This window comes from Maylandia zebra, linkage group LG11 (genome assembly GCF_041146795.1).
Source record: "Maylandia zebra isolate NMK-2024a linkage group LG11, Mzebra_GT3a, whole genome shotgun sequence".
Taxonomy (NCBI): Eukaryota; Metazoa; Chordata; class Actinopteri; order Cichliformes; family Cichlidae; genus Maylandia; species Maylandia zebra.
Window position 1 is genome coordinate 13,947,099 of NC_135177.1, and position 23,837 is coordinate 13,970,935.

Consider the following 23,837-nt stretch of genomic DNA (forward strand, 5'->3'; position numbering starts at 1 on the left):
TTGGACGAATTAAAACAAACTTTTAGTTTCGTCGCTCTGTGTGTGCGTGTGCTGTGGTCGTCCTGCGAGCGGTCATCTGCGCACAAGAGAGGGGCACGAGTGACGTCAGCACACGTTTCTGAGTGGACAAACCGCGCGCGAGGGCTCTCTCGGGACCCCTACAGACCTGCCGCAGCTCAACGCACCGACATATAAACACAAGCTCACTGAGACAAACACTGTCAGCTGTTATTTTGTATATTATACTGAACTTGTTGACCTCAATCTGAGTCAGCAGATGCATGCAGTATCCACCAGCCGGCACCCTCTCTCTCACACAAACATACACCAAGTTCTCTTTACTGACATGAAAGCCTAGTCACGGTCCTAGTTCCTCGTTGGCAGATAGTATAAAAGGGAATTTGACATTTGACTTACACTTACAACTGCACTGAATTACCCAAAGACTAGAAGAGGACGCCTTGTTAGACAGGGTGAGAGTGAAGCCAAAGAAGGTTGGGAGGATCAGAGCACCACAGCTAAACAGACAGCAAAGAAGGCAAAAGATGCATGGAGGCATGGCTCAGAACTGCTGGCTCTTGGTCACACTCTCTCTTAAAGGTAGGTACATATATAAAAGCGCTGCAGCAGTCATGCTGGGATCCGAGCTTCACGCAAAGACAGTGATGGTTAGAATTTAGGGGTTTTTTTGTTGGTATTACAGGTATTCTTGCTGGTGATTGGTCAGTTCATCTCCCATCTGGTCCCATCTGTGCTGTGATTGGTTCTTCCATAGAAATCCCGTGTTCCTATGACTACCCGCAGACCTCCAATGAAACCAGGGAAGAGGGGTGGCCCTCTGCTCAGGTATTTCAATAAAGAAGGCATTGTTAGCAGTTATACTGTGCATTAAGAGCTAAAAACTGCAGTCAGAATAAAAACAAGTGTCAGTTCTTTGATAAAAACTAGCCAAAATTAGTTTTTATGCTAAGCTTACAGGTGATGTTTTGGGTGTGGTTTGAACAGATACAGTCAAGTTAATCTAGAATTTTCCACTTTACAGTATCCACTGATTTAAAAAGCTCTGTGTATCTGTTAGGGTGGAGGAGGTGAAGGAGGACAAAAGTACATGGTTTTGTCTGAGATGTGGTGCCTTGAAGACAGCCGGTGTATTACGGCAAGGTAACAATGATGTGTTGAAGTCACAGAAACACACACGAGGGTGGAAGTAAAGAGCACAGGTGTCTAAGTCTGTCTGCTTGTCCCTCTGTCTGTGTTAGATACGTGTACCACAGCGATCACATCTTCCCAGATCTATCCTACCAGAACAGGGTGCAGTACCTGGGAGAACCAGGAAGCAAGGTCTGCTCTCTGAGGATTAATGATCTAAGGCAGTCAGACAGCGGGACCTACGTGTTTTACCTCATCACCAACCACTCCACAGAGAAGATGCCAGAGCAGGCCGGCGTACAGCTCCTGGTGGCAGGTGTGAACCTTAAATGAGTAAAAATATCATTCTCATCGTTAACAATGATGGTGTGCAATCAGCAAACGCATCGTCCCCCCATCATTCAAAAGCTTTTATAGATTTGCAAAGTACGCAAGAAAAGATACCTTATTTTATATCTATTTTTATGAGTTTCCTCCTGTTGTCGTGATCATTTTATACCCTGGATGAGTCACATCAGTATGACCTGGCAAACCATTAAAGACAAACCACACATCCCTTCTTATTATTTTCTATGTGCATTGTGGTTTTGTCTGTCTTTCTCTTTCTTTTGCTATGTATTGGTCAACTTCTCTGTAAGTAAGATAAAAAAAAAACTTCTCTGTAAGTTGCTCAACTTCCTTGTCACAGAATATATCTCTGTTTGCTCTGTTTCTTATTTTGTTTTCTTGATGAATGGATCTGAGTGTGATTCCCTGTTGTCAGAAACACAGCGCAGTCAGAGACCAGCATTTACTGTCCAATAACCTAAAGCTAGCAGCGTTTACAGTTTACCTTACTGTATTTCTTAAATGACTGCTTAGCAAAGCTCGTTGCTTTTTCTAGCACCATTGCAATATTCAGTAACAGTTTCCTTTGTGCAACCCTTTGTCTGACATTTTGTGCTATTTATGAGAAGCTGAAGTGAAACCGACGACTTGTTGGGTTTAAGTAATCTTGATGTAAGACTCTGTTTCATAACCTTTGATGCTTTTGAGGTTGTAGTCAAATTACTCTTAGAGCTAAACATTAAAGACGGGTTAGTATTTGCAGAGCTTGGGAGAAAAAGATATTATAACCTGTTGAGAGGCAATCGAGTTGAGTTTGTCTGTCTTACATAAAGCTGGTGTGAGAAATGACAGCAAATAGCTATATGATTATGTTAAGACACTGTGGAATAATAGTGTTTAGCATTAAATTAAAACACATTCCCTGTGTGTGTGCTTTAATATGAGCCTCTCAGCTCTATGTCTTGGTATAGCTTGTCTGGTTCTGCATGCATATGAGAGCATCAGAGTCCTGTCCTTTAAAACTGGTGGTCTTCTGTGGATCTATAAAGAAATTAAATAGTACATACATACTATCACATGTAATAGTGATATGGCCCAAAAAACAATGGAATAGAAAGCATTCATAGTGGTTTCCTCCTACCTTTAAATAGAAAATAGGCATGTACAAATGGTATATAAATCACTCCACCCATTGGCTTACCAACCACTTTTTTTAGACTCAAATGTGGTATTTTGGTTGTTGCATTGTTGGACGGGTACCTAAAGACTACAGACACCAGGCTGTAAGTGTACTTCCTTCTGCTCTATTTGCGCATTTTTACATGTGCACCTATGGAGGCTGACTCACTTTTAGAGTCAGCCTCCAGTTACCGTTAGAGGAACTGTTTTGTTGTTGTTTTTTTTACTTTGGCTTTGTTTTTCAGCTGCAGAGCTTGTTCCTTGAATACTGTCCTCATTAACAAAAATGAACTAGTTAACTATTAGGATAGTGTTTTAAAAGTTGTTGACTTTTAGCTTTTTGTAATTCATGATTGTTTTTTCCATTTGAATATATGAAATAATAATCTCACCACATATGTGCTTTGTCTGTTTCTGTTTTTTTTCCCTTCAGACTCCCCCAGTGCAGTCACTGCCTTAGCAAATCCATCCAGGGGCATCACAGAGGGTGCAACCTTACGTTTGGCCTGCTGCAGCCCTGCAGAGTCACAGGCCAATGTGACTTGGCACAAGAGCACAAGTAACAGCGTAACACACACTGGACAGGTGTGGAATATTACTGAAGTTAAATCAGATGACTCTGGCAGCTACTACTGTCAGATGCAAACTGGAGCCAAAGTGCATAACTCAACCATACTACCAGTTGATGTGCAGTGTAAGTCAAGCTTTTGTTATAAATGTAAAAATCAGATCAACATTTATATACAAGGTCATTCATCTGTTTATTTATTAAGCTTGTTTTGACACACAGAACTCCAAAGAGCAGAAAGAAAATTTTCAAGCTTAAAATATGTGCTGCTGACGAAGCATTTTAACTCTTTCTAGAGAAATTCTAAAAGTAAGAAACTTCCGCATTAAGCCTGGGTTAACCTTTTGTAACAGGGATACAAGCAGTGCTCTTACAGAGTTTTTATTTCCTCTGTTTCCTCAGTATTATTGTAGGGTCTTTACTTTACAATATAAAGTGCCTTGAAGAACTGTTATTGTGATTTGGTGTTATATAAATAAAACTGATTTGAATTGAATCAAACTCACTTGAAGATTTAACTTATCTCTAATGCCTCCTTCTAGATGCTCCTCGAAACACAACCGTCTCAGTGTCACCTGCTGGACAGCTAGATTACGAGCTCCCCATGACTCTGACCTGCAGCAGTGATGCTAACCCGCCCGTGCACACATACATCTGGTACCAGGGTGCAGCATGTCTCAGTGACGCAGACAAAAGCTTTCATCAAGGCAGACGAACTGTAGCTACAACCACAGGAAGCAGCCAGACATCCAGCAGTGCCAACATCACCACTGAGGAATCTGGGCAGCACTGCTGTGTGGCACGAAACAGACATGGATCTCAGACTTTCAGTATAACGCCCAGAGCCTCCAGAGGTAGGTGTATGAAGAGGCAGGTCTTAATATAATATTAAGACCTTTCCCTGCCTACAGTGTCAAACATCACATAAAGCCAAACTTTACCACCACAATATTTTTTTTCAAACATTAAGTGTTACTAATGTGTATTTTGTTGTCAACTGCAGCTGTGATCCCACCCCTCTCTGGAAAAAGAAAAGGGGTGATTGCTGGAGTGTTCATTGGAATCCTTCTGGTTATTGTTGTCATAGCCATCTGTGTCATAAGGTGGGCCTTTGTTTGTTTACAACCAGTAACTTTCATCATAATTCACTTCACAGTCCCTGTAGCTGGGCTCGTGCACAATATGTGTAAAATAATTTCATTAAAATCAAATGAGAGTGGTCATTGCTTAAGTCAGAGTCATTGGTTACTGGCGTGGATCATTTAAGCAAATGAGTTATTACTTAAAGGTTAGGTTTAAATATGACCAAAAAGATAAATCAATCAATTATCTTGGGTCATTCTATCTCAAATCAACACGAGATTTCTGCTCGACCATCTCAGATTTGGATAAAAATTTTATGATAGGAAGTTTGAATTTATATAATGAGTCCTGTGAAATTTTAATTCCATATATCAGAGCGTTTCTACATAGTACTGTAACTATAACACTGAACATGATGTAGTTAAATATGTGCACATTTTCATTTTCAAGACTTGGGTCTCTCTTATATAATCATATATTTTTAAAAAATATTGTCTGCTGAGTCATCACCGATGCATAAAAATGTTATGGCCCGAAGTTTGAATATACAGTATATAATGATTGCTGTTAATTTTAATTTCATATATCAAATACCTTTTTAGAAGTCTAGTTGAGTCTAATTAAATCTCTGAGGTAGATTGATTGGTTACTAACTTTGATCATTTAAGGAACCAAAATAGTTAAACAGTAGGTTTAAATATGACTGAAAGGATGAATTAATGAATTTAGTTCATTATATAACATGAAAAGTGACTTTAGATTGCAGTGACAATGTCTTTATTCTTAAAATGTTTTGTTCTTTTTGCTTTCAGGAGACAGAAGTCATCCAGACGTCAGTCATATGTGCTCACTGCAACTGCGTCAGAGCCTTAAAGAGTCAGTGAAATCAGGCTTTATTCTACCTAGAATCTTACCCACAGTGCAGCACATGCACCAACAACAGATCTGTACATTTCTCTAACACACACACACAGAGCAAATATTTTTCTTCAGCTCCTCCTGTGTGGTTACTAACATCACTTTCCCCAAAGTAAGACCACATCACATTAACTTTAAATGATTATTACACTATGGCTGAAGTCTAAGGTGGTAATCAAATTTTGGCACCAGTTCTCACCAGCTGTGAGCGTGTGCAGCTCATGTGATAAACATCAATGTTCATTCAAGCAAGCAGGATGCGACAGATTTCAAAGCACTGACCTGAGCTTTCGTTTCCTTTTCAGAAAGAAGCGAACAATGGAGCACCGTCAGAATGTATTTCACCCGCTTGTTTTCCATTAGTTTAAATGCATTTCTTCTTTAGGATTAAGCCTAGTACTGAGTCGAGGATGAAGTGATGCATCTCTAAGAAAAGGTTTTATTCCAAAAGAAAGAAGCTAGGAAACAAATGTTACCCCTTCATATGACCTCAAATTTATTTATTACTGTTTTTAAGTTTATTTTATTTGTATTTTATTTTATTATTTTATGTTATTCGCTTCAGTTTGTTGGAGTGTTGCCGTAACAGATTTGAATTTAAATATCCTCCACGGTTCATTGCATAACACGACTACAGGCGACATCCGGAGATCTCGCTAACACTTCCTGACACAGGGTTGTAACCACACAGCACAAAGTGCACCGGGTAATGTACAAGCAATGTCCAGAAAGAGAAAACATTGAAGAAGTTATTACTGAAGGCCTGCCAGTGATGATGACTGCGAAGATGATAACCCAATTAAGTGCTGCTGGCAAGTCCAACTGGATCCTGTTTGTGTGGCTTTGAGTAAACTCCTGAGAGCGATAAGCCTCCAGCAGATACTGAGCAGAGCGTGAGGAGAAGTGGGAGAGGATGAAAACCAAGAGGACAGTGACTCTAACACCCAGACATCTAAAAACTGCACTATTTTAGGATTTTGCTTTTGTTTGATTTGCCATATTAAAGTGAGGTGTGACGTGCAAAGTTGTTTTAATAAACAATAAAGTGTTTCATTAACAACTATCCAAAGAGACAGTTTTGCACATGTGACTCTTAGCTGTAACAAGTTGCATTTAATACACATTTTTGCAGCCATTTGATGTTTTCATGTGATCTGTAGAGCATGTATTGTGCTGTCAGTGCCAACTTATAATTTCATTAAATGCTCACGAGCTGAAATTTATACTGAAAAGCATCCAGCAAACTGCAGTGGGACCAAAACTTACAAAACTCAGACTTCGGACCGTTTTCAAAGTCAAACTGAACTTGGAAATTAAAAAAAAAATAGTTAAAAAAAGAAGAGCCGGAAGCAGATCAAAAGGCAACAAGTTTTACACAATAATCTTTATACAGTTATATGGCAGCAAATATTTATCCAAGCTTCTGTTACAATTAACATTGAACATTTTAAAACATTAACCACAGTTCTAGCAACAGAAAAGACTATGAGAGCGATGGTGTCATGTGACCTGTGAGCAGAAGAGAATGCACATGCTTATTGTAACTCAAGGGGGAGCAGAAAGTGTTGTAACCAATGAAAGCCATATGTCCACACATCAGCAATGTGGCTAACATAACACACTGGTGTGAAGGAAGACTTAAAGTGATCACATGTCCTCTCAGTTTCACCCAGGAGAATTCCTATTCACACTAAGGCTTGTGGGCCTCAATTGTTGAATTAAACATTTATATTTTCTCCCTCCCTGCGCCGTGAAATTGAACAATGACCCAGTATTAACGAAGGCAACCTTGCAGCTCAGCTTTTTCTTCTTCTTCTTTCTTTCTGCATAAACCTGTTATGTTTTCTGTGCTTGTCATTCTGTCTGTCAGCTAAAAATCTGAATTGATTCCGATAAAACTTTGTAGGAACATAGAGTGAGGTCACGTTAACGATCCATTAAAATTTGGCTTACATCCACCAAGGTCGTCTAGGTCAAGTTAATCATTTATTGGACAAAGATAAAAATCCTTATAACTTAGAGACTATAAGACCATCAAGTGTGGTGCGTATTGGCAACGTATAGAAAGCACTGTATGAAGATTTTAAATTTCATGTCACATGACCGCTGACCTCTCCTCCAAGGTAAAAGTAACTAATGCTATATAGAGCTATTTACAACTACATTTATATTACCATTGTTTTTATTAACAACATTTGGGCACATAAGGACTGATTCAGCAGGTAAAATAAGTATTTATCATGTCACCAATTTTCTAAGTAAATGTGTTTCTAAAGGTGCTATTGACATGAAATTCTCACCAGATGTCAGTAATAACCCATCCAATCCACACATGCAAGGGAAATAAACCACAGATGTCCACAAATTAGGTGTAATAATGGGAAATGACATAGGGAAAAAGTATTGAACCCAGGAAAAAAGGGAGACGCAAAAAGATGTGGAAAGTCATGGCACCAGAGGAAATCTATCAGTAATTAGAAAGCAATGCCAAGGCCAAAATTGAAAAACTCTTTAGATGCCAAAAAACACACCATGTTTAAAAGGCACTACATATATCTCCCCAACAACACCATGCCAACATGTTTAATATAACTGAAGGAAGGATGAATGAAAAAATGTATCTGCTGCCAGGATGATGAAGATGAAGGTGGACGTTTCAGCAAGACAATGATCCCGAACACACAGCAAAGGAAACTCTCAGTTGGTTTCAGAGGAAGAAAATAAAGCTGCTAAAATGATCCAGCCAATCAGCTGACCTGAACCCAAGTGAAAATCTATGGAAAGAACTAAAGGTCAGAGTTCACAGAAAGGGTCCACTGAACCATCAGGACTGTTTGTGTGGAAGAATCACGACTGAGCAATGCATGCAAATAATTTCTCTTTAAATAGGAGGCATTTTGAAGCTGTAGTCACCAACAAAGGATTTTGCACAAAATATTGCATAATGTGTGGATTTGATCAGTTTAGCACCTTTGGAAGTATATTTACTTGTTGACGTAGTCAATGCTTAAATATTATATTATCCATCCATTCGCTTCTGCTTATCCTTTCCAGGGTCGCGGGGGGCGCTGGAGCCTATCCCAGCTGTCATGGGGCGAGAGGCGGGGTACACACTGGACAGGTCGCCAGTCTGTCGCAGGGCTAACACATAGAAACACAGACAACCATTCGCACTCAGATTCACGCCTATGGGCAATTTAGATTAATCAATTAACCTATCCCGACTAACAGCGTGTCTTTGGACTGCGGGAGGAAGCCGGAGTACCCGGGGAGAACCCACGCAAACACGGAGAGAACATGCAAACTCTACACAGAAAGACTGATGGTGGAATTGAACTCAGTACCTTCTTGCTGTGCAGCAACAGTGCTAACCACCGTGCCCCTATTATATTATATTATATTATATTATATTATATTATATTATATTATATTATATTATATTATATTATATTATATACAAGTTTTACCTGCTGTATATGGATATTCTAAATATCATGTTACTTTAGACCTCTGATCTCTTCTTCAAGGTTGAATAAGGTCAAACTTTCATAAAATGTTTCCTATCTCTAAAACTTGCTTTAAAGCCTGCTGCTTTTGTACTGACAACATTTAGCAAATGATAATAGTATGTGTGGATTCTTGTTTTCTGGGTTATTTTTACCCATTTCACATTGTCATATTTTCATAATCATTGCTGTCCATCTGAAACATAAAAGGACAGCATTAGACATTTTGTGAGAGACGGTTATAATCAGTTTGAATCAATATTTCAAACAGACCCGAGTCCAACGTGTCATCCTTCTCACCTTACTGTCCCCAGCAGGATTACACCACCCCTTCCTTTAACAAGGAAACGAGAGACGTTTGCAAACACAGCACAAAAACATTCAAAATCATCCAACTGCTACTAAATTAGGAGTAGTTGGTATGATTCACTTACCGAACCCAGATAATAATCAGTGTAAGGAAAAGCATCAAAACCACTTTGACTCCAATACCAAAAAGGAGGATAACACGATCAACTGTTAAGAAAAGTAGGAGAAAATGACAAATGACCAAGCCTGCATAGTTTCCTCTGCAAAAATGTAAAAATAAATGCACATTTTTTTGAGCCACTAGATTGGATTTCTTAACAATTTTATGAAATATCTACTAATAATTTGCATCATTTGAACAATAGGTTATGCCCACTCGCCTGACAGACTCACTCTTTGTTTCTTCCACTTCCAGCAGGACCGCCGTCGAGTTGCTTTCTCCGAGACTGTTCCCGGCCTTGCAGAGATAGACTCCACTGTGGGACACCTCCAAAGAGGGAAGAGACAGCACCCGGCCCGAGGCCACCTGAAGCCTGGAGCTGGAGCTGTACCAGGTGTAACTATCTGCTTCAGGGTTAGCAGCGCTGTTGCAGGTAAGATTCACATTGCTGCCCACTGACAGGAGGCCAGCCTGACTCACCTCAGCAGACACGTTCAGTGGAGAATCTGCATTAAACAAAGTCACTGGTTGCACTTTGTGTTGTATGAGTAAAAACTCAGCTTGCAAGAATCAATATTATCTTCATCTACTTACACTGAACATCCAGAGCAGCAGGGTGTGATTGCACTGACTCATACCCCTTGACAGTACATGAATATTTCCCAGTGTCTTCTGCCTGCGCCCACAACAATGTTTTTGTCATTGGATGTCCATCTTTGAACCAGAGTGTGCTTCCAAGTTGGCACGATGTCACACATTCAAGAGTCACCTTTTCTCCAGCTCTCACTCTCTCCGGCTGCACTGTGGCTCTCATCTCTGGATGTGGGTCAGTTAAATATTTTTTTTTTAAAAAAGAACAAGAGGCTGGAAACATTAAGTCTGGAGAGCAGGTTTAATGTAAAATCACTTTACCTGAGACGGTCAGATGCACAGAAGTTTTGCTACGCATTCCTATCGTATCCGTGCCAAAGTGGAAGTAGTAATATCCAGTGTCATTAACCTGCAGGTCATGAACTTTCAGGCTGCAGTTGTGCTGCTGGTCGCCAAGATATTCATAACGATGGCGATACGACAGAAGGTCGACTGAAAGCTCAACTCGTTTCCAGACACCATTTTCCAAACGTCCCTTGTACCATCCAGTCGTTCTAACAGTTTCCCCAGCTGTGTAGTTGTATACGCACCTAAAAGTCACAGATGATCCCTTTATAGCACAAAGATCTGGGTTTTCAAATGTCACTGACCGAGCAGCACTCACAGTTCCTGCTGACAGGTGATGAAACACGACAGAACATATTTTGTTAGTTTCTTTTATTATTATGGAGAATTCAAAGACAAGACGTAAAGGGGAAATTGAAGTAAACCGCTGAACAGTGTGTTTTTTACTTCTTACAAAAAAATGAGGAAGTTAAGTTGTCAAAACAAGGCAACAACAAGAAGGTGAAGATCACTCTGCTGTTCACTCTTATTCGGCCTCCACTAACTGCAGCTTTTTGTTGTCATCATTTTGGTTTGGCTTTTCAGACTGAAACAAATAACCAAACATTGACCTGACAGATACTAAAACAGTCAGTTAATCAGGGGAAATTACCCGATTACATGATTGCCAGCAGTGCGTGTAATGCAAATACTTTCAAATGTGCATGTGAACTGCCACAGTGAAAACTGGGTACGTGTTTTGGGTACAGAATAGGAAAGTAAGTAGGTTCCTTTAAGAGAGCAAGTAGAGGTTGGGTGTGTTTCTTTTTTGTGACGTGACTGTCTAATTGCTATCAGATAATATTCTTCTGGCAGCTCTCTACCAAGCTTTTCATATTTGATGGATTACAATCGGTTCAGATAAAATTTAAGGAGAATAATATTGCTGTTCTCATCCTCATCAATGTTTTTTCTTGCTCATTTGTTGCCTTTTAACTTTCAAAGAGGAAAATCCCACTGAGTACTTTTTTGTATTTGAGTGTCTGCAGTCGCTGAAAATCACACATCCTGAAACAGTTAAACAGCATTTTAACTGTTTCAGCATTTAAGTCTTCCACTGCTACACATTAGCAACTGAAAGTCCAAAACATCAAAGTGAAACTTTGAAGAAAAAAAGATGGTTGGTTGTAAAAAATTTGAATCTTGGAAAGTACCTGCTTTCAGAATAATATAATCCCTCTACTCATTGTCTCATCTTTTTATTTATTCCTGTTTGATGCATCATTGCTTCAGCAGGTACAGTCATCTTAACAACTGTGTTATTTTCTATCCTCATGTTCCACATTCACTCTTTGGCTCTTACAAAGTAAAAGCAGCCCCATGCAGTGTAGACATAACAGATAATTACTAAGTATACTTAAAAAAAAAAGTCTAGAATTGCAATCAAAAGAAGTTTTATTCCATTCCAAGCTTTTATGTTATCTTAAAACTCAATTGATAAATAATCTTCTTACCTGACTTCACAGTCAGGAGCAGCAGCACTGCGATCATCATCTCCACATCAATGCGCAATATTTCCACACAGCTTTGAAGTCTTGGCGTCTACTGTAGCTGATACAGTAGACGCCAGCTACACATTTCTGCATTCTGCTCTGTAGAGTTGCATTGAGACCTCTGCATGAACTTGAGATTCAGACAGTGGGAGGGCTCAGCGGTCTCTCACCCATCCTCCGTTATGACTCATTGCCAAAAATGTGACAATTTAAAGTCAGATGAAAAAACAACAAAACAGAAGACAGAATGGTTTTATTTTGGCCTTAAACTAATTTAATAACATTTGTGAAACCCATTCATAAATAAATTACAGCAAATATTCATTTATTTGTAACTTATTATTCACTTTTTTCAAGATTTTTTTTATAAGCTGGCAGATGGGGAACTTGTGTTTCACTAGTTCAACTTCCATTTCTGTTATTGCTCTCACTTCGTAATGAAAATATGACAACTTTGAAAACAAATGCCCCTCGATTATTTTTTCCATCCAGCCAAACACCAAAATGTAAAAATGAAGAAAACCCTCTAACAGAAGGAAGGCATTTCTGGCAGGTCACGATCATTTACCATGAACTTTGTCCCTTGTGCCTTTTTTAAACCATTCAAAGAGAAGCATCACTGATTGAAGGGTGAACAAAGAAGACAGGTTTAAGACATTTGTTTGTGTGTGTGTGCGCGTGCGCGAACCTGACGTCTGACCCAGCTATAATCGGTTCAGGCTGGGCCTGCATAACCTGTTTGTTACTTGTTTTCATCAATCCAGCTTGCACATAAGGAAGTTCTCCACATTCCTAAAAGCGCCCTGTTGTCCTGAACTTCTGAAGCGAGCGGATGGAGATAGGCAGAAAGAAGTGAAGCAGCGAAGGGTAAGAAGTGTGAGGACAGTGACACTGTTATGGACAGTGGGCGCAGATGTTCGTCACAGCGGCCGGTCTCCACCACATCTGTGCAATAAATAGGATTTTCTTTTTAAAGAGGCACCGTCAAACAATCTTCAAATAAGGAAGCTTTCTGTAGAGCTGGTTGGGAAATTCCAGTTCGTTTTGTGCTCAGTGTAAGTAATTTCATTTGAAATTCATATGTTTTCTAAAATGAAAAAAGTAAGTCATTTGCTCAGGTGACATAGAGCAGCATGTTAGATTGCGTGTATGTTTAATTTATAGTATTTTTAAAACTATGTTGTTGTCAACACTCTCAGTTTGCTATATCTAATTCTAGAACAGTGTTCATCTACTGCTGCACTACACCCATGAAAAGAATGGTTGCATAAATAACTGGTTATCTACACACTCCCGCACACAGGCACCCGTATAACCTGGTTTTGCATTCACTGAACTTCTTTTATGGTTTATGAAGTTTTTGTTGTTTGCAGGTTACTAACTGGAACTATAGTGAAGAAAATATGGATGGAGAAATGAGGAGCAGAAGGGCGCTTCCTCTGATGTGCTTGTTTCTGACTGTGCTCCAGATCAGCACACCTTCCTCAGGTAAACCAACCACATCCATGACTTCCAAAATATACTTTGCAGTCACTGAGACATTCCTCTCTCACGCTTCCTCATTCCATCGTCGCAAATCTTTCCATCCATTTCATTCCAGTCATTAGGCTAGATATACATTTAGGAGAGGAGGTGTGACTCTGTATTTGGATATTTGTTTTGTATTTATTTTGTGAAATAACTTTGATGTTATTTACTTTCTATAAGAATTTTTTTACTCTTTAGTTTTACCAAATATAAATTGCTGATATATTTGGGTTAGCAGTGCATTTGTTAAATTGCAACTTTTTACTTTTTACCTGATCATTTTTCTTCCTTCTCTCTCTCTCTCACGCGCATGCATTGATCACCCAATCACTGCTCCAGCTCAAAACACAACTTTGAGTACTGCTAGCACCACCACCAAAGCTCCAAGCACCGGTGCTCTCAAGTACAGCACACAGCCATCTAACATCTCAGTGGGTGTGGGAGAGCCTGCAGTGTTTCACTGTGGCGTGCCCGAAGCGCATCCGAACCTCACGTTTACCTTGTATGGGAGTAATCACAACTACAGCCTCACCTGCCCCGGTGGCCACGTGGAAGACATCCCCCAGGTGAGGGAGGGGAGGGGGGAGTGACCATGTGACTGTTGTTTTCTGACAGGAAACAGCTGCTATTAGATTACAGGGAGTCTTTCTGAAGAAGCAGAAACAGGATGTGCACATTGAGGAACAAATATGACAAAGCTTTTCTAGGAAACCAAAGTAGAACCAAGTCACATTTACAATAAGGTTACAGCAGCCCTCACTGTGCCGTGGATTTATATATTCTAAGCGTGTCTGCATATTCATTTTTTTCATTGTAAGTGGTCATTATAAGGACATTCAATCATGAGTTTAACATGTTTGCACTATGGTGCATTTTCAACTCATCCCCATCAAACGACCCAGGATCATTTTATAGTATCATCGTCTTACGTGTGTTAAGATTGTGTTGACATTGTAAATTGACCACCATCAATCACCCTATGAAAACGTCTTCTTTTGAAGCACTTTTGAATCCCTTATTCAGTCTCCTTTCTCTCCTCTTTCTCCATCCTCAGGCTGTCTATGGACGTTGTGAAATGAAGAATGGAGAGTCGCTGGCTACGTGGACCCTCCTGGGAACTGCCTTGCCCCACAACGGCACAAGAGTAGTTTGTCAGCAGCTGAGCAACCCGAGAGCGCTCTCTGCCGTCCTGCATGTTTATGGTGAAGTATTGAAATACAGTAAAACTAAGTGCATTGCCTAACGTTGCATGTCTTCAGTTTAATTCAATCCAGTAGTCTCTTGGGTTCAGGTCCAAGTCGCTTTATTTGTACCTTTCAGTAGTTGCAGTTTAATCAGATGGTTGCCCCACTTTGAGCGTTTCCCGTAGTTTCTTACCATTAAAAGGGGGTTAAAAGGAGAAATAACATCATCTCCTAGTTCTTTCTCAGAGGGGATCATCTGACTTTTGGGTTTTCTCTCTTAATTGTAGGACCTCAACATTACACACTAAGACCTGTCAATTCTCTGTGGGGGACACTAAGTCTGAGACCACTGTGCCCAACAAAATGTTTGCAGTCTATGGAGTCCTGCTGTACTGTCAAGAGGACACCCTGAGCTTAGTGACTTTCCACAAACAATGGGCATTGCAGCTTTTACATCTTATGGCAACAAGTTTAAGTGATCATTTTTTTGCAGATAAACCACTAAAACTCAAATTGTTTCTTCAATATGAGATTCTTAACTTCAATTTGGCAGCATTTCATTAATGTGCAGTCATTTTAACCCTTTAGCTTTTTATTGAGTGGTTTGTTTGTTTTTTTGTCAGTGTTCATTTTCAATCTCTCCAGGAAGTAGAGGACTGAGTGAGGCAGAAAAGAGGAGATAGAGAGCATATAGTTTTACCTACCTCGAAGCAGGACGCACCTTATGACAAACTGAAAGTGTAATAAGCAATGCGTCTTTTCAGCCTTTTCAGTTAAATACACACACACACACAGTACATAATCAGGTGCAAGTCTAATTTCTAATGTATTTACTTTGCCGAGACTAGGGCTGCTCTGGTTACATCATCCAGCTCATCCATATATGGGCATTGAGATTTTTGGACATTTCTAAGCACACAAACTACAGGGAGGTGCTCATCTCTGAGGAATGCCTTAAAACTGAAAGCCTTCTTCATCATATCTGTTCATGGCATGACTTGGATACATAGGATCCAGATACAGTTATAATCTTAGATATAGTGATCTTTTTCTCCTCTGATAAGGAGAAAAAGAATGATACCCTCTGAAAGGTGAGACCTCTCTTAAACACGATGCAACAAGGCTGGCTCAATCTGCAGAGACCACGAAAAGCCTGTGTAGTTGAGACAGCATGTAAAGTTTCCTTTACATGGCGGTGTCCTGTTTTGCACTCATGTTGTTTTTATTTTTACTTTATGCCTAGATACTGGTGCAACCAATGTCCTTCTCATTGGCTGTATTCTTGGAGGATTCTTTGGCGTCCTGTTAGCGGCAGCTTTGTTATACACCTTCCTGGTCAAATCTGAGTCCTTCCAGGAATGCTTCGGTGAGTGATGGATAAATTTATTAGCACAAGAAATGACTGAGAAGAATAAATAGACTGACAATTAATATACAATGTGTCTGTGCTTTTAGGTGGGGAAGAAACCGAAGATGATATGATCACTATTGTATCAACGGAACAAAAGAAGAAATCAAGTCAGGATGTGACAGACTGAAAATAGATACACAAACTGTTTCTATTTTGTTACCAGGCTAGCTAAAGTGAGAGCTGGACTGAGCCAAGGTCTGGAGATAATGCTGTTGCAAATGTTTAAAATCAATACTTTTACTGAAAGTGCTCATAGATATGACGAGACAATCTGTTCCTACACTTTGATCTGTTCAATTTAGATGCTTTGAATAATTTCTTCTCACGCTTTAAATTATTCGTGACCACAAGCCAAATAAATCTTGCTTACTTACTTAAAATTAGTGTATGTATGTGTGTAGAGAAAAGAAAAATCAGACAGACAAAGAGCAATGAGCTCATTTACATCTAAATAAGTCGTTCTCTTAGCTTGAAAAACAACACTGGTATTTTATAGCTGTTTTATTTTGGAAATATTATAATTCCACATTTATGCAGTGCAACGACGCAAAAATCACCTGTACCAATTCTGATTACTTATTGAAAGGACGATGTGATTTAGGCCACTTAAACTTGAAATTGTGATTACAAGTAATTTAGTATCACTTGATGATTTTGAATCTGTAAACATGTTTTCATCTCAGCTCCAGGTGGAAGGAAAAGGAAAGAAATGACGGTGCATTGTAGCCAGTCGGTGCCATGTTTTACTACATGGCACTGACATTTTTCTCTCTCTGCTCCATTTATGCCTGCTTTTGAAGGCTTTCAGCCTGACAATGGGCTGCTCACTAATGCAGGAACTACATGTGCTTTTAACAGTAGGTCAGTTTGTCCACTTGAGGGAAGCACTTACTCTGAGGAAAAGCTGATCATCAAAGAATGACTGTGAATAAAAACTCTTAGTCAACATAATTTGCATATGCTAATAAATTAAAAGTACACTGTAGATGTTGATGTACTGGAGTTTATTGAATGAAGTGAGCATCTATATTTATATGTTGCTTTTTCCATAAAGACAGCACAGAGCAGAGTTGCTTTAAGTTTTTACAGCTCAGGGTGTATCACTCTTTATGCTTTGTGTGTATGTGGTTATTTGCCGTCTATGCATTCTACTTTAATTTTTTCATATATTAAATATATTTGTATGTTTCTTTACATATATCTTGCTGCAGCTGCTCACACTTTTCATGAGACACACTGATGTTAAAAATAAAAGCTGAGTGCACTTTAATCCAGCCCTTACTGATTTTTTTTCTCCATATTGAGCTGTTTGATTCGCTCTGTGGGTCACTATGTAATCTTGGGTCATTAGTTATTAGAGGAGCAGGTTAGGTGCTCTAACTCCTAATCAATATATCAAAAAATCATTCTATGACCATGTTTTTTGTAGAATCCAGGCCCAGAAAAGCCTAAGAAGATAAGTTAGATAAAAAACTACGTTTGATACGGCCTTTCGTTGTGTTTAATGAGATATCTGGATGTCTATGTCTATGACATTTGTTGTAGATGTAGGCTTGATTTTCTTCTGTAGTCTGTAGGAAGTTTACCATCAGATTTTTTTTCCTTCTATAATGTTGTGCTGGTCAGACCTTCTTGTATTCACTTTAGAACAAGACACCCGGATGAATTGTCCCTGCAACCACGAGTCAGTAATGCGATTAGACATCACAATATCCGGCGCAACATCTGCTCCCATTTCTTTAGTTGAATCTATGAAAAATTCCACATTTTTATACAACAAATACAAATTGTTGTTAAAGTTAACTTTTATATCAATCCGGCTTCAACAATGCAGATGGTTTTAGAGTATTAGACTGTACTCTCTTCTCTTCTCTGTTTATATTCAAAATTAAGAAAGGCAGTCCACAGCTGATCCACATTATGAATTATTAAGCTTTATGATGATAACTGATGGATTTTCCCTTCACATGTTTGGCTCATTATCCTGAGTCAGTTAAATATTTCAGAACGGCCGACCATACCAAAGGTTTTATTTTAACAGATCCAGTTTGAAAGTCCTTTGCTCTTTTGCTTTCTGCTGATATCTTCTTTTATCATTTCATCATCTTCTTCTGCACTTCAGTCATTTGGACCAATAACTAAGACTCGTGAAAGAGACAGAGGTCAGTAGCCTGTCATATTGAATAAGATTCAAATTCAGACATTTACCTAACCTTAATTTGCCAACTAAGCCCAGAGACTGGCTGGATTTGAATGTATAAAATCTCTTTGGGGCTTTAAAACACAGAGCATCAGAGCCTTTTACTCCACCACACATGGCTGCATTTGGGTCTACTTTATGTGCTTACTTAAAATTTGTTTTTTTACGATTCCCATTTTCTTACACAAGGAGCAAATGAGATCAGGCCACTTTTACTGTCATGGTTTTTCTAGTAGAAAGAAACGTCTGATCCTTTGTTAGACACACCTACATTTTATGAAAACTTTAGGGAAAGATTGATGTGGAGGCAGAAAAGAAAGAAAATAAAAATCCTTCTCACATCCACAAATAAGTCCAATGTAGAATCTCACTCACTCAGCAGTCTTTCCAGGTACATCTCTTGTCATCCCCAGCGTGTCTTATCTTTTTTAGATGGAGTGTATTTGTCAGGTTGAGTGGGCAGTCTATTTATTATCTATTTATTTATTGCCTGCTAAAAGACAATATGACAGAAAACGTTTCTGAAAGTCTCAGAAACACCATGAGTGAGCAAAAAAAAGGTTCTGGTCTAAACAGTTTCTTAGTGACCGCATACATTGGGGTACATATCTCAGCCAAAAAAAGCTGGATTTTGTGGGATAGTCAAAAACTCTGGACACATTTCGATACATATTATACAGCAACTCGGAGTAGATTACATTAGATGAAACTTTATTAATCCCTCGGGTGGATTCCTCCAGGAAATTCAGTAGAAGTTTTGAGCTGTAGCTCAGAAGCTTGATGGTATAAAAACCTGGAGATGCTGGGGATTGAACCCAGGACCTCAGACATGCAAAGCATGTGCTTTACCACTGAGCTACATCCCCTGACAATATAATGAAGCCTGGGAATGAATTTAAACTGAATGAGACAATGGAAAGCGTTCTTGTATGTTTTCAAGGCAGTTCTCCCAAATGTCGTCTGGAATACATTCTCCAAAGTAATTTTCCCGCTTAGCAGAAGAGGAGGCGCCTGCAGACAAGAGAGCGTCAGGTGGGATTTTAACATATTTTTCTACATGCTACTCTCTATTATAGTCTCAAAATTAATTTATACCTGACGTTACCTGCAGGTAGCAGGGATAAGATGTTACTTTGCAATCCCTATTTCCTTTGTAACTGCTTGAAAGAAGCAAAGACCCCCATTCATGCAAATATCGTATAAATATATACCAGATTTGGTGGGGGTTTTAGCAGTGGGTAATGCTAGGGATACAGGGTTAAGATTGAACTAAGATTAACTCTGTTTCAAGCTCCATACAAGACTGAATATGATTGAGCTGTTGTTAAAACCTCACTTATTAGTAGTAGTGGGAGTTAACTGGATTGCACACTTATTAAGAAAGAAATTAGACATTCTCAAACAGATGCAATTAGTTTCCCAATTAGAGAGAAAGGAAGAGTTTTCCCAAACTATTTCAACAAATATAAAATAAAACATGTAGTGTCACAGTAGAGTAGGAGAGCATCTTTAAGAACAAAGTCAAAGGTGACAACAGGAGAGTACAACAACAGGGCCATTTGAAATGTATTTGAAATTGTGCAGAGTTCCTATTGGTAAGCTGGATGTTGAGGTGTGTGTAGGTGGCACTGATCACATAGCTGGTTGCTATAAAAGCAGGGTGATTGCTGTTCAGCAGCCACGGATCACATCATAAACTGACTGACAGCAAATACAATCTCTGAAAACTGATCTGTGTGGCTTGTTGTCCAAACAGGAGCAGATATGGGGAAAAGCAACTTTGAACTGGCACTTTGCCTCGTACTAACGGCTGCCTGTGGCTTACAAGGAAACATTGAACGTGACACACAAATTTTTATTGGGAAAAAGAACTGGACACAAGCAAGACTATTCTGCCAGACACATTATGTTGACTTGGCTACTTTGGAGATGATAAATATGAAAGTTATTATACCATTTTTGGTCCAAAGGAATATCCCAAACACTTGGATTGGTCTGCTCAGAGATCCTGAAGATGACTCATTCTGGAAGTCTATAAATCTAAGGTCAGTGTCAATTTTGAAATGACCTTTATGTCAATATCCATGTCTGTTTATGCTGATTTTGAGATGATTGTTGTGTTGATTTCAGAACAGGTGAAGGTGTCTCAGGTGATGACCTCTCACATACCAGCAAATGGGCCTCTGCACAGCAGGACTACTGTGCAGTTGTAGGAGATGACCTCATGTGGTACAGTGCACAATGTTCAAGTATCAATAATGTCTACTGTTCCCGAGGTGATGTAATCCAGTATCACACTGTTATGCTCAGTTGGTATGATGCTGTAAAGTACTGTATGGAAAACTATGGTTACCTAGCCACTGTCACCCAGGTAAACTCAGGTGATGTTGACAAACGGGGCTGGATTGGACTGTATCGAGTGGGAGGCAAGACCTGGAACTGGACGGGTAGTTTAGCATCTAGCTACAGAAACTGGGCACCAGGACAGCCACTCACTGCAGACTGTGGCTCTTTGCATGCTTTTATCGGAGGCTGGGTAGGCTATGCATGCTCTGAAAAGTTTAACCCTTTTTGTTTTGTTGACAACCTGGTGGTGGTGAATGAGAACAAGACATGGGAGGACGCCTTGATTCACTGCAGAGAGATGAAAGCATCATGTGCTGGTTGTACATACGACCTCCTGAGCCTGACCGATGTCTCTCAGTACAACTATGTCAGAGACAGGATCTACAGAGCAACCACTGATGAGGTTTGAGTTTATTAGTTTTGAATTATAGATGTTCTTCTAAATGCATCACTTGTTCATAGATTCTGCATTAAACACCAGAGGAGTTCACGTTCAAGTGGCTTTACTCTTTCTACTAGTTCAGTGCTTTAAGGCAGGCTGTGCTGTGGAGATGTCCTTTCATGTCCAATGTGTTTAAAATCTATACTGTACAAAACAACTGCATGGGGGGGGGAAGGAGGGGGTGGGGGTAAATTAAAAAAAGGATCAATATTCATTTCAGGAAAGGCTTCACTAAAGCCTCGGTAATGAGTATTTGTGTCCGGCTTAATTTGCAAATAGAAATCTCTTATATCAACACTTCCACAGCCAGGAGTGACTCTGCCAGTTTTGTCCTGTGTTTCTCAGGCTTGGATTGGCTTGCGCTTCCTGGGAGGAAAATGGTTTTGGTTAAATGGAGACAAACCAGGTCCCAAAGATATGCTGCCGGACTGTCCGTCCAACTGGGAACACTGTGGGACTTTGTCCAAGTTTGACACAAACAGCACGTGGATGATCAGGAACTGCGCAGACAGAAGAAACTTTGTCTGCATTGAAGTGACCCCATAGTGAATGAAACTGGCAGCTTAACATCAAATGCGATAGTAATGGTTGTTCTATCTGTACGTTAGAGTTATGCACTAATCAAATCTATGATGCTAATATTATTTATTAATCCTTTCATTGTAACACACATTATACCATATACATATGTTATGATCTCTGAAAACAACGGTGTACTCTGAGGTTGTAGATACTTTAAAACGAGAAGTGCAGATCAGGCAAGATCAGTTGCATCATTAAAACACGAAATCATTACATGGCTTTGAGCTACAGTGACAAAGGCTCCTTTAATGACAGATATATTATTCAAGGACCTTAAATGACTTTAGATGACTTCTTGAAAATGAAATCTTCTGCCTCTATTAATAAACTTCTTGCAAAGGCAAAAATTATGGGCTCAAAATGTGGTCATAACTATTTTGTACTTGTAAATCAGGATTTGTATGTGTAAAAAAAATTTGTGTGGTCTTAGCCAAAAAAAACCCTGCAAGTTACAAGTATGAATTTTGACCCTATTTTTCTTCCTTTCATCTGATTGGTCAATGTCATGTCAATCACAAATGTAACAATCCAATCAGAGCACAGATGGGTTTGGCTGTCGGAGGTTCACTTTTTTGAACTGCAGGTTCTTGAAGGGTAATACAGTTTGAAGCTGGAGGATCTCTATATAAATATCCGATAGCGGTTAGGTCCCCTAACTTTCAGCAGCTGTTGAAAGGAAAAAGTTGTGGTATATCAGTGGTTAGAAATACTATTATTACTTTAGGATTAGTTTAACACAAAGTCAGGGCTGACCCGGGACCATTGCTGTGAGTCACAGTGCGCAGCATAAAAGTCCTTTCACATCGGATGCAGGATGTGCTGCTAATGCTAACTGCTAACTAAAAGCAAAGGATCCAGAATTTGTTGCGCTGGCTGCTGGGCTCTGTGGGTTTTTGCAGCAGCTCTACCTGTACTAGATGGTTTCTATCTCTGACTTTATGTCCTCTACAAGAGTTTCTGTTTTTTTTGCTAGTTCTTCAAATGTTCAATAAAAACATGTATGCTAATTCATAACAAGAAAGCGTTGTAATGGAGACTGCCCCCCCCCCAAAACACTGCCCCCGCCGCCGCAGTCCGCAGCGCTGTTGAAAAGGCTGTGGAAGTCCCTGTATTAAACACATATACCTGTGACACGAAAATCACCAAACTCGGACGTCCACAGACTGTCTTCCTTCGTGGTGATTAAGGAAAACGCTGGGTTGGCATGTAAAAGGGCATTTATTCCCTTCAAGGACCTACAGTTCAAAAAAGCGCCCCTCCAACAGCCAAACCCATCTGTTCTCTGATTGGATTGTTACATTTGTGATTGACATGACATTGACCAATCAGATGAAAGGAAGAAAAACAGGGTCAAAATTCGTACTTGTAACTTGCAGGGTTTTTTTCTGGCTAAGTCCACACACAAATCTTTTTTACGCACACACAAATCTTTTTACACATACAAAAAATTTTACACACACACAAATTCTTTTTACACATACAAATCCTGATTTACAAGTACAAAACTGACTTACAAGTACAAAATATTTATGACCACATGTTGAGCCCATAGCAAAGCTCTTCAATCTGCAAAAGCTTTCACCTTCAATCCTCCAAATGATAACACCACAAGAACAATGGACACCTGAACCAAGACGAGCAAATCATGCCTGTCAAAGCTATGTCAGTGTCGAGGACCACTGAAAGGCATCCAGAGATGATTCCCCACATCTGTTTAACATGGCAGAGGTTTATCGATGATGCAAATGTGAAAAAAAACAGAAAAAAGCTCCTGGCCTCTCAGCTTGCCCAGTTCAAGCCATTGTTAACAGGAGATGGATACACCATACAGATGGCAATAATGTAACGGATGGATGTAAACAGGCAAGGAGCTTTATGACAGCACTGTCTGAAATGAAAGGAGAGAGATCCCTTTTTTCGGTATTATTTAATTAATGTCTATTTCTAAATGTGATAGTAAGGCAAGCGTTACTTGCCTTACTTTTCCTGATGGAACTCCACTGCGTAATGTCTGCATTAGTCTTACACATGCCACATTTTATACACAAATTTGAGTTACAGTATGCTTAACTATCTACTCTCAGAGTGACTTAGTAGCATATAACAGTAGGCAGTTGATACCAGAGAAAACTGTTGAGCCATGAAATGAAGCCAGAGGTGGCCTCATACATGCATACTACTACTACTACTAATGATGATGATGATAATAATAAATAAATAAATAAATAAATAAATAAATAAATAAATAAATAAACCACCCTTCTCAGTTTTGTTATTAATGGTGAAACCATGCAAAGGCCTTTTTACAGTGAGTAAATATGCTTTTGAATCCTCTAAAATTTGACTTTTTATCACAAGAGTCTGTGTTGAACTGCAGTTTTTGCCACTTCAGCATGGACTTACAGTTTTTTCTGATTGCTTAAGCACATTTTTTGTAACTATTGGCTAATTTTGCAAAACTCTTCACACAGATAAGAA

At 39.3% G+C, this 23,837-nt stretch overlaps 3 protein-coding genes and 1 non-coding gene across 6 annotated transcripts; 2 read left to right on the plus strand and 2 right to left on the minus strand.

The window, feature by feature from the left end:
* The first annotated feature begins 199 nt into the window (after nucleotides 1-199).
* On the plus strand, nucleotides 200-6,287 carry LOC101474451 (protein amalgam). Of its 2 annotated transcripts, none has more exons than XM_004566841.6 (9): nucleotides 200-600; nucleotides 704-846; nucleotides 1,079-1,161; nucleotides 1,260-1,465; nucleotides 3,089-3,349; nucleotides 3,766-4,077; nucleotides 4,227-4,326; nucleotides 5,119-5,182; nucleotides 5,530-6,287. In XM_004566841.6, the coding sequence occupies exons 1-8, from the start codon at nucleotides 546-548 to the stop codon at nucleotides 5,177-5,179; spliced, it is 1,221 nt and encodes a 406-aa protein (XP_004566898.3). In that variant the 5' UTR covers nucleotides 200-545; the 3' UTR covers nucleotides 5,180-5,182; nucleotides 5,530-6,287. The 2 variants fall into 2 exon arrangements, with proteins under 2 accessions (XP_004566898.3, XP_012778920.2); XM_012923466.5 differs by having other exon boundaries at nucleotides 776-846.
* Nucleotides 6,288-6,364: 77 nt separating this feature from the next.
* On the minus strand, nucleotides 6,365-11,757 carry LOC101472697 (cell adhesion molecule CEACAM6). Of its 2 annotated transcripts, none has more exons than XM_004566834.5 (7): nucleotides 11,629-11,757; nucleotides 10,112-10,459; nucleotides 9,794-10,015; nucleotides 9,433-9,705; nucleotides 9,165-9,246; nucleotides 9,031-9,064; nucleotides 6,365-8,926 (listed from the first exon to the last, which is right to left on the minus strand). In XM_004566834.5, the coding sequence occupies exons 1-7, from the start codon at nucleotides 11,666-11,668 to the stop codon at nucleotides 8,891-8,893; spliced, it is 1,035 nt and encodes a 344-aa protein (XP_004566891.2). In that variant the 5' UTR covers nucleotides 11,669-11,757; the 3' UTR covers nucleotides 6,365-8,890. The 2 variants fall into 2 exon arrangements, with proteins under 2 accessions (XP_004566891.2, XP_004566890.2); XM_004566833.5 differs by having other exon boundaries at nucleotides 10,112-10,462; nucleotides 11,629-11,749.
* A 713-nt stretch (nucleotides 11,758-12,470) lies between these two features.
* LOC101472394 (uncharacterized) lies at nucleotides 12,471-17,046 on the plus strand. The gene is made up of 6 exons (XM_004566832.2): nucleotides 12,471-12,722; nucleotides 13,041-13,155; nucleotides 13,534-13,760; nucleotides 14,249-14,396; nucleotides 15,622-15,744; nucleotides 15,834-17,046. Exons 2-6 carry the CDS (start codon nucleotides 13,071-13,073, stop codon nucleotides 15,914-15,916), a joined length of 666 nt encoding a protein of 221 aa, XP_004566889.2. The 5' UTR covers nucleotides 12,471-12,722; nucleotides 13,041-13,070; the 3' UTR covers nucleotides 15,917-17,046.
* A 1,737-nt stretch (nucleotides 17,047-18,783) lies between these two features.
* trnaa-ugc (transfer RNA alanine (anticodon UGC)) lies at nucleotides 18,784-18,855 on the minus strand. Its single transcript has one exon. It is a non-coding gene; the product is annotated as a tRNA-Ala (tRNA).
* Between the last annotated feature and the right edge of the window lie 4,982 nt (nucleotides 18,856-23,837).